The sequence below is a fragment of the Bombus huntii genome, chromosome 12 (genome assembly GCF_024542735.1).
Source record: "Bombus huntii isolate Logan2020A chromosome 12, iyBomHunt1.1, whole genome shotgun sequence".
Classification (NCBI taxonomy): domain Eukaryota; kingdom Metazoa; phylum Arthropoda; class Insecta; order Hymenoptera; family Apidae; genus Bombus; species Bombus huntii.
In genome coordinates this window covers 4,486,706-4,497,374 of record NC_066249.1, presented here as the reverse complement: position 1 = coordinate 4,497,374, position 10,669 = coordinate 4,486,706, and the positions used below count along the sequence as shown (strand labels likewise).

Sequence of the window (10,669 nt, the reverse complement as noted above, 5' to 3'; positions counted from 1 at the left end):
TATTCATATATAACATTTTCAATATTTTTTGTGGTTGATTATAGTTATTACATGAATAAATTCTTTTACTTAGGATACCCCATATTTAACATAATTTTCCATAAAATTGTACAAAAAAAATAAGATTAATGATTTATAAAATTTATCAAAATGTAACTCCATCGATATGCAAACGTAAAAACATCGACACAATGGTGATCAATGTAAATTGATTATTATTCCATGTGAGCAAAGATCAACAGTTTCAAAATGAAAACAGGTTATGATGTTACATTCTCAGAAAAAACAAGTAATTAGACAAATATTATACAAAATTAACCAAATACTTTTGAAGAGAAAATTAAAAAATTGAGATATTCTTAAATAGAATTTTTTAATACACAAATTCTGTTACACTTTTTACATGTACATAGTTTAGGTTACTATACAATCTTCGAAATTTCGGAACAATTTATAAGTCAGAAAGACACAAGTGGATTGCATAATTTTTATACCTGATTTCGTGTTATATAATGATGTTATATTGAGGAAAAAAGGATTTTAACCTACCGCAAAGTATGTAATTTCATTCTTGTAAAGGTTATAAATATTTACATAATTATTGTATAAAAATTGACAAATCTTTTTACCATTGTCTCATTTCAGATTCATCATATATAAAACTAAACAGAAAAAAAGTATTTGACAAATTTTTAATTGATAATGTTTTTATCAAAAAGATTGCTAAAAGGTGCAGCTCTTGGAATAATTGGATTGGGAACGCTAGCATCCTTAAGAGCAAATGAATATGACTTGGGAGCTATAGGTATTGTACGATTAGGACGTGCTGCAATTACTGTCTTTATAATTGGGAGGCATTATAGAAACGAATTGTATGGTAGTAATTTAGATCCAAATACTCAGGAATATCTTGACTTAAAATCAAAAGTACATAAATATGGAGCACAGAAACTCTTAGAACTTTGCTGTGCCAACAAAGGTGTTTATATAAAAGTAGGTCAACATATTGGCGCACTAGATTATTTATTGCCATCAGAATATGTTAATACAATGAGGGTGTTACATAGTTCAGCACCACAGTCATCTTTTAAAGATATACTTACTGTTATTAAAGAAGATTTCAAGAAAGATCCATATGAAATATTTGAAAGTATTGATCCTGAACCTTTAGGCACTGCTAGTTTAGCACAAGTTCATAAAGCTATATTAAAAAATGGTGATGTTGTTGCTGTTAAAATTCAACATCGATCAGTTAAAACAAATTCCTATGTAGATATAAAAACTATGTCAGCCTTAGTAAAATTAACATCATTAGTTTTCCCTGATTTTAAATTTGATTGGCTTGTTGATGAAACTAAGAAGAATATTCCTCGAGAGTTGGACTTCACTCAAGAGGGAAAAAATGCAGAAAAAATTCAAAATATATTTTCACATTATCATTGGTTAAAAATACCAAAAATACATTGGGAAATTTCATCACCACGAGTTCTAGCAATGGAATTTTTGGAAGGAGGACAAATTAATGATTTAAAATACATTCAAACCAGTAATTTAAATCCATATGAAGTTAGCAGTAAATTAGGTCGACTTTATAGCCACATGATATTCATTGTTGGTTTTGTACATTCAGACCCACATCCTGGTAATGTTTTAGTCAGAAAGAAAAATAATGAAGCAGAAATTATACTTCTAGATCATGGATTGTATGCAAACCTCTCAAATGAATTTCGATGGGAATATTCTAAGCTTTGGTTGGCAATATTTGATGGCAATAAAGCTGCAATGCAAACGCATTGTGCTAATTTAGGTGTTACAGATTTGTATGGGTTATTAGCTTGTATGGTATCAGGACGATCTTGGAATACAATTATAACTGGTGTTCAGAAAACCAAATATGATATACAGGAAAAAGAGGAATTTCAAAAAGAAATACCAAATTTATTACCACAAATTAGCACTGTACTAGACAAAGTGAATAGGCAAATGTTATTAATCCTTAAAACAAATGATCTTATGCGTTGTATCGAATATTCCCTCAACACAGAATCAAGAATGTCAGGAATGTTGGAAATGTCAAAATGTTGCATACAATCTGTATATGGAGAGAAACTGAAAACCTGCACGAATATATGGGAAAAGTGGAAAGTTTCTATATCTCAACAATGGGCACTCTTTAAATTATCATTATATTATATATACTTGGGAGCATTAAATTTTAATATACAAAATTCTGTTAACTCATTTATGAAAAACGAATTTTATACTTTTTAACATTGATTTTGTTCTAGGAAAAATTTGCTATGTATAATATAACATTTCTTTAAATATGTTATGATTTAATTAATTTAAACAAATAATTTTAAAAAGTTCTATTTATTTATAATATATTTTTTTTCATTATTCTATTTTTCACATTTCGCATTTTCATAAAAATAAAAATTAATTTATGATAAATAAGAACAATATTCATATTAAACAAGTGTTTAATATGAACTTTAATAATTGCGCAAATTTATTGTGCCATATCTTGATTGTCCAATAGTCAAAGTTATCCCAATTAAAGAATAATATTAAATATTTATTCCAAATATGTATGTATATACATATTATATACAATCATACATTTTTATTTTATTATCATAATTTATCATATTTACGTATATTTTGCATGAAATGCGAAAACTTGTATATTTTGTTTCTCCTTCATTAGTGGAATAGAAGAAATAAATTATATCTGATCGATTATTGTATTTAATAATAAAATATGACAATAAATACGTTTGATCATGAATCATGTTTTTAATGTATAGATAAAAACTTTTTTTTTAATTTTTTTTTTAATTTTTCCATCGAGACAACGATCTACAGTGAGATCCGTTATAACGAGACGTGATAAAGTGCACGCGTACCGAACAAAAATTCAAAGTCGATTTTCTCGAAAACAAAGCCTCAAACGAAAAATTTTTATTCTATATTTTCCCCCCCGAATCACCCCGTTTCCGCTTGTACCACCAGTTACCAGTGTATATATTACATTCATGGGTAGAAAAATGTTGAGAAATTACATGTGTTTATTTAAGATGTATTCTTAACTTAATTACGTCACAGAGGTAATTTATCATTACAACTTAAATCAATTTTACGAAGTATAATATTTATTAAAAGTATAGAAATTCATTAATTTATATCTATATATAATAATAAAATAATATCATTTATTCATTAACTTTCTACAAAAATTAGTTTAAATGAGAAGATTTATTGTTTTCGATAATCTGCTGCAATTTCATTATACTCTATCTTTGATCACGATATAAAAATAGAATTAACGTGTAACTGCAACTGACTAAACCATTTCTAAGAAAATTAAATGTGAACTTAAAATATATACATGTGTATACTTATGTACCTAACTATATATGTACGCGTATATGTATCTCTCATGCGTCATTCATTAGTCACGATTCAAGAATGCTTCATTATAACATAAAGAATACATATCTTTATTTTATATCTATTAAATAAATTGTATCAATTAAGAGAAAAATGAAATATGATAATTATTAATGTTATGGAATATGGTTAAAGATTCTGAAATATTTCAATTTTCAAGAACTTTCAGATTTAACGAAAGTAATTTTTGTTTTTGTATCGTGAAATAAAACGTAAAATGGAAAGCATCTTATTACACTCATTGAGTATAATGTGTAACAGCGTAAAAGTTATTCCTGACAGTGTTGCCATGTGTTGCAATTTCTATAATGTCAAACATTTTTATATCAATGTTATTGTTTTTGTATTTGTAATGTCGCAATTTTATTTCATACTAGTATTTCAAAAAAATAATTAAAAGTCAATATATTTGATTTGAATGTAATTTAATAAATTAATATTTTTACAAGATTTATGTTCAATATATATATTTATTTAGTTACTATTCTCTGCTTATTTCATACGAATTTCATAGTCTACAGCCTACTTTATTTATTATATATGTAACTTACAATCATTGGAATAATGATTTTTACATTAACATTAATGTACGTGCCAAATAATACGTGCACCGGAAATGACGTTAACAAAATGGGGCACGCAATTGGTTAGAATTAACCGCAGTACATCTTCATACGCTATTGATTATTTCCTGTAAATGAAGAATTTTAATATAATGTACAAAATATATAAAATTTAGCATTAAAATTGTCGCACATATATTTAAAAATTTATTGGATTAAAGTATTTTTCAAAAATTCTAAGAATGTAAGGTTAATGTAAGATTTTATACGGAACTAGTTTCCATTGTCCACGCGTAAGACCACGTCATAAAGATAGGCGTGGGGGTATATAAAGCGGCCATTACACGCGCAGCGTAGGCATTGGCTTAGTCTTCTTTAAGATGTGAGGAGGGTATTTTGCTCGGTAGTTTCAAATCCTTTGTGTGCATTTTGTGTGAATTTCTTCTGTTTTGTTCTACAACAAACACGAGCCGGATACAGGTTGGTGTACTTATTACTTATTCAATAATTAGGTGAAATAGTTGAGAAAGCTATAAGAAAACGTGAATATCGTGTCAGTCGATAATTCATGTTAACCCATTTCTCAAGAAAAGTATCATCTATACTGTGTTAACGTCGAAAACGACGAGGACATTTGTATTTCTACAAATTAAGAAAACTACGAAGTCGTCATCATGGTGAGCACACAGAAGAGACTTCCAAAAACTGACCCCAACAAGCCAAGTGAAACTGAACGATTAGTAACTTGGATTAGCAGAGTTCGCAACAAAAAATTAAAGTGTCGCCGAAATCGCAAACGCGATTTACGGATTGAAGCAGTACTGACGTGCGCTCTTTCCAAAGCTGAAAATGATTTACGCATCCAGCAATTATCAACAGCTTCAAAATGGCAGCGACTTAAAAGACAATGCTTGAAGAAGGGAAATTATTCAAATTATGAACTCTACAATGGTGAAGACACAGAAAATCGGAGATTGTCTCAACAGAATCCCTGGAAAAAGCCATTATGTCCTGAATTGAGCAGTTTAGACGATTTCATGTCTAAGTTGGCAGAAATAAAAGTACCGTTACAACGCTGAAGTAGTGGGAAAAATGCAAGCGATCAGGTTTGGAAGACCTAGAAGCTGACTGTGACTACTTTGACAAGAGGATTTCTGCGTAGAGATTTCAACAACTATATGGAATCTCGAGCGATTATGGAGCACTGTGTATTACGTCGGTGCTGCAGGAATAGAAATCGCATTACTATCCTGATGTATATCTGGATATTTTTTACTTGCAGTCTCACCGTTTGAGATGGCATTGGGACAGGCGGAGGGAGTTGGTGTTCGCAACGATGCTGAAGCGTACCGCACGATCGAGGACCCCATGTTCTCTAGTCTCTACGCCTTTCATTGATTTGGTTTGTAAACTGTATCGGGACCAATGCATTCCCCTTTACAATTTTTTGTAGTAATATACGTAATAATGAGCGTTCGAAATATGTCCGAAGAGTGTTTGATCCGATATTTTTTATTTTCAGAAATATGGCAATTTACATAAAACATTATGTACTTTATATGTCTTATAATTTAAAGAAAATTTGTATAGTACATTTTAATTTGTAGATTTAGTAGTACCGTTTCAAATATTCGTTCCATTATTCTGAACGTCAAGATTTTGTATATTTGCTTAATGTTAATTAACAGTTTTGTAGACTTTAAGAAATAAAATGAAATTAATAAAATTTGGAAAATGTTTACAATTTTTCTGCAATCTTCTAGTTCATATTAATGCCAAAAATCCTTTTTTGTCCAGCATACTACACAATAAAATTCTGTCGCAGGCAAGAGACCCGCACATGCGTCCAGGCTGTTGGCCGTCATCGGCGACATTATTTGGCCTGTCTGTGTATGAGATAAGGAGTGACGAGAGAGGATTGGTATGGGATAAACAAAGGGGAAAAGTCTTTGTTTTTAGAAAATCGTGCAGGAAGTTTTCTGGCTGACGAATGGGTTGCACCATGATCAAGTTGTACATAAACGTCTCATCACTCCGCGCTTCCGTATCTTGAACATGCAAGCATCAACTAATTCCAAAATCGTCTGATGCGCGATACTCATAGGCTTATTGTGACCAACTACAGCAAATTGTAGCAAATCATATTTGGTGAGCTCTAATCCCTTTTGTTCGTTATCTGTGCAAATGTGTTTTCTCAGGTCCGGAAAAGTTTTTTCAACGTTTGTACCACCAACTTGTATGTGAGTTACTTTGGCTTATCAATATGCCTTGTTCAAAGTTGAGCAAGCTGAATACTGTCACAGCTCTCTATCTTCCCATTTGAATTAAGATAATAAGAGCTTTTTGAGGTATGGAGTAAATTGAATGCATCTTTGTTGAGTCTAGATGATCCAGAATGGCGAACTACCGCAAGTAGCACAACTAATCGAAATAATAGACATGCACATATATGAAATATGTTTAATATGGATAGGAAATTATTTTGAAATTTAACAATCATTGCAATAAATATGTCGATTCGGAAGTCATATTACTAGATACTTATTTTCACAGATTTCAATTCACTTATCCATTGATTGATGTTAGAACAAATGAAGAACTTTACATGTTATTAGATACAAATAAAATGTATTGTTCCTGACAAATGGTATGCAGAAGAGTAATGGAAATAAAAGACTGGTTTATATTACAGTTCAAGTGACTGATAGTAGGAAAGCAGTGATGGAAAATGAAGCAACGTATTATAAAATTGAATCCCTAAGTATAGCATGTAGATAATATTTTGAGTGTTGATGGAGGACAAAATTATGCACATTCCTTTTTTAATTCCAAGGAAATAGATCATCGATGCGTCAGTTGTCAAAACATGATGGAAATAGCTCATTGTTAATTGAACAAGTTTGATATAATTACACAAGCTAAAGATTTAACTTGAAATTTGTTTGAAGAAATTTATTTTTGCTTATACCTGATGTCAAGTGCGGTATTAAGTATCATGCTTCTATAACTATTGTTTTAAATATTTTTGTGTTGAAATATTGTCGTTTGGGTGTCTGTTTTGTACTGCAGGAGTACCCGAAATAATTATACTGGTCGTGTACAGCTATACAACTACAGGCAGTTGATTCTATTCCTGGAACGCGTTGGATTCGTGTTTACATGGTACGTTGATTAGAATGATTTAGAGGTGGGTTACTGGGGGTGTGAGTAATTATGTTTCAGCCAGGTTTGGATAGAGAATGCGTTTAGTCAACGTTTAAAGGTCCGCTTAAAATACACATGCCCTGGTAGTTTCTAATTGGATCGTTATAGATGTCGTATACTTTCTGCTAAATCCGTTTTTGGGAGACATTAAGATGAAAAAGGTCGTATTTTTAAAGAGAGGGAGAGAGGTAGTATGCTTTGGATAAAGGTAACAATTTTATATGAAGGATGATTATTGTAAACATTGAATATAATTGGGGAAAATTGAGAAACTGGTGCAACTTGTTGTATTATGAGCTACAGGCCTGGTGCTGTGTCTATCTCTTTAATACAATAGATGAGACATTTGTATGGCACTTTTGATAATGGAAAACGTGTTCGTGCTGTATGTTTTGCATTCAATAACAGGAAATGGTTCCGCAATTTCAGTAATTTAAAGTACTTGCGGTATAATGATAAGCATAATACAATATAAATTTGCATTTCATCCGGCTACTGAAGGAAATACTTGTTTGACAATGGAACAGATCATTGCTAAGAAAGGAAGAAACGAGCAGTTAACACGATAGTTGTAACAAATTTTTGTTCCATCAGTTTTGCGGCAGGTAAAAATCAAAATATAATCATTGAAGTCAAATGTTTTTCAGATTCAAAATTGTAAATTTAATATAATTGTTTTACGGATTCATTACGCACATAAAATTCGCATGCAATCTGTTGATCCAAAAATATTCCAAATATATAGAATGATAGTAGTAAATATAAGTACAATATATATTTTATTATAAAGTAAGGGTATTCAGATTGAAGGACAAATTACACGTGAATGTGAAAAAAATGATCAGTAAGTGTTTTTTGAATTGTGGAAATTATAAATATATTACAGAAAGTAATATTAAATGATCCAGAAAAGCATTTTCCAAATGGAAGGATAAAATGAATTACTATTTTACCTTGATTAACAACATTTTTTCATGGATAAATAAATGAGAAAATAATTCAGTATGTATTATTTTCAATTGAACGTTCAACAAATCTGTATATTGTGAAAATTATGCATGTATGACAATTAGACTATTTAGAACTGTTATATTTCAAAGTAATCTCAGTGCCAATGAAATTGATTTATTGAAACTATATATGAATGTGAGTCTTTATATTCTGCTTCATTTTTTTTTTAAACATACTAAAGCATACTAAATCTTATAAAAAGAATTTGATTACAAGTTCATTTATATGAACATTGAAACATGAAGTAAAACAACTATGGTATCGTATCTTGTAATCTTCACTATTTCGTCTAATTTGATGTCTTGGTTGTATGCAATTTCATGCACCATTGGATAAACAGCTTTCTGTATTTTCTAATGAAGAAGAATAAAATTATTTTAATATGAACGAAGAAATGACTTCGAAACAGATTTGAAATTAATAACTTAATTACAATCATCTATGTATTACAACAGTTGAAGATTTTGGATATGAAGATATACAACAGATGTAAAGTAAGAATCGTTTAACAATATATTTCTCCAATTAGGAGGAAATTGAATCAGTAATTCATTTTTTAATTTCAGATTTATATAATATGCTTCAGATATACATTTTTGGAATATACTTACTATATACTTATTAGTAAAATGTAAATATTTTTGTAGAAAAGAGTATAAAATTCGACATGATTTCTTTCATGGCAAACAGGAAATTGTAACATTTATTGCCAAAATTTTACAAAAGTTGCATTTTTTTAAAGCGAAATATCACTCATAAATAGCAAGATCAATTTGGCATATGGAAAAGGATCGGTATTAGAATGCAACTTTTAAAGATTATCTATTACTTGGACAGTATAAGAGATAACTATATATAGACTAGAGGAACATCACAGAAGAGAAGGAAATATTTAATATCGTGTTCATTCAAGGATCAAATGTCAATGATTGTAACAAATAATTGGGACGATTTAATTGGGATAACAACTTAATGTCCGGAAAATGTGGGAACATTGTGATGAATCATAATGTATATTCATGAAATTTCAAAACAGTTATCTCGATTTCGTAAGATTTGAAAAAGACCAGCTATTAATCTGAAATTTAAAGAAAACCAACAACGCAGTACTAATCTAAAAAAGCTACCAACGTGAGATTTCATGCTATTCAGAAGAGGCTACCAATGCAGGATTTCATACTACCCAGAGGAGGCTACCAACGTGGGACTTCGTGCTATCTAGAGGAGGCTACCAACGTGGGACTTCGTGCTACCCAGAGGAGGCTACCAATGTGGGACTTCGTGCTACCCAGAGGAGGCTACCAATGTGGGACTTCGTGCTACCCAGAGGAGGCTACCAACGTGGGACTTCGTGCTACCCAGAGGAGGCTACCAACGTGGAACTTCGTGCTATTCAGAGGAGGCTACCAACGTGAGACTTCGTGCTATTCAGAGGAGGCTACCAACGTGAGACTTCGTGCTATCCAGAGGGGGCTACCAGCGTGGGACTTCGTGCTATCCAGAGGGGGCTACCAACGTGGGACTTCGTGCTATCCAGAGGAGGCTACCAACGTGGGACTTCGTGCGATTCAGAAGAGGGTGCCAGCGTGGGACTTCGTGCTATCCAGAGGGGGCTACCAACGTGGGACTTCGTGCTATCCAGAGGAGGCTACCAACGTGGGACTTCGTGCGATTCAGAAGAGGGTGCCAGCGTGGGAGTTCGTGCTATCCAGAGGAGGCTACCAACGTGGGACTTCGTGCTATCCAGAGGAGGCTCCCAACGTGGGACTTCGTGCTATCCAGAGGAGGCTACCAACGTGGGACTTCGTGCGATTCAGAAGAGGGTGCCAGCGTGGGACTTCGTGCGATCCAGAAGAGGGTGCCAGCGTAGGACTTTGTAGGATTATCAGGAGACTACCGACGCGGGACTTTGTGGGACCACCAGGAGACTACCGACGCGGGACTTTGTGGGACCACCAGGAGACTACCGACGCGGGATTTCGTGGGGTTCAAAGGAGGTTACAAATGTAGGATTTTGTGAAGATACTGCAAGATGTATTGGCGCCAGGCACATAAATATACTTTATGCGACTCACGGACATTTAATTCAGCACAATATGCGTACATATAAACAAAATAACAAACCAACAGTATCATGTCACTATAAAGGGTACCGATACCTTTTTTTTTACAATTTAGCAAAGCAAACAAATGAGGATGGTCCCTATATAAACCATCGTTACTACTGACTACGATAACAATCAGTAAGAAGGTCATAGAAAATCATACATATTAAATATTAAGAAGTGTAAGATTTATTCTGTATGAAAACAGAAGCTGTGTGATTACATGATAATAACGTTACTAATAAAGAAAGTAAAGTATTGAAGTACTAATTTTATAACTCTAATAGTTTAAAAATGCTCATAGATTGTACATGTCTAATAAATTGCCATGTT

At 32.1% G+C, this 10,669-nt stretch overlaps 2 protein-coding genes across 8 annotated transcripts; both read left to right on the top strand.

Annotated features, from left to right (window-relative positions):
* The first annotated feature begins 42 nt into the window (after positions 1 to 42).
* Positions 43 to 10,599, top strand: LOC126871726 (aarF domain-containing kinase 1). Of its 7 annotated transcripts, none has more exons than XM_050630866.1 (5): positions 43 to 555; positions 646 to 4,496; positions 5,299 to 5,418; positions 5,842 to 8,725; positions 8,798 to 10,599. In XM_050630866.1, the coding sequence occupies exon 2, from the start codon at positions 703 to 705 to the stop codon at positions 2,269 to 2,271; it is 1,569 nt and encodes a 522-aa protein (XP_050486823.1). In that variant the 5' UTR covers positions 43 to 555; positions 646 to 702; the 3' UTR covers positions 2,272 to 4,496; positions 5,299 to 5,418; positions 5,842 to 8,725; positions 8,798 to 10,599. The 7 variants fall into 7 exon arrangements, with proteins under 7 accessions (XP_050486823.1, XP_050486819.1, XP_050486818.1 ...); XM_050630862.1 differs by having other exon boundaries at positions 5,299 to 6,147; positions 6,215 to 8,725; XM_050630861.1 differs by having other exon boundaries at positions 5,299 to 6,777; positions 6,850 to 8,725.
* LOC126871767 (uncharacterized) lies at positions 4,503 to 5,383 on the top strand. The gene has a single exon (XM_050630978.1). It carries the CDS (start codon positions 4,691 to 4,693, stop codon positions 5,093 to 5,095), a length of 405 nt encoding a protein of 134 aa, XP_050486935.1. The 5' UTR covers positions 4,503 to 4,690; the 3' UTR covers positions 5,096 to 5,383.
* Positions 10,600 to 10,669: the final 70 nt, after the last annotated feature.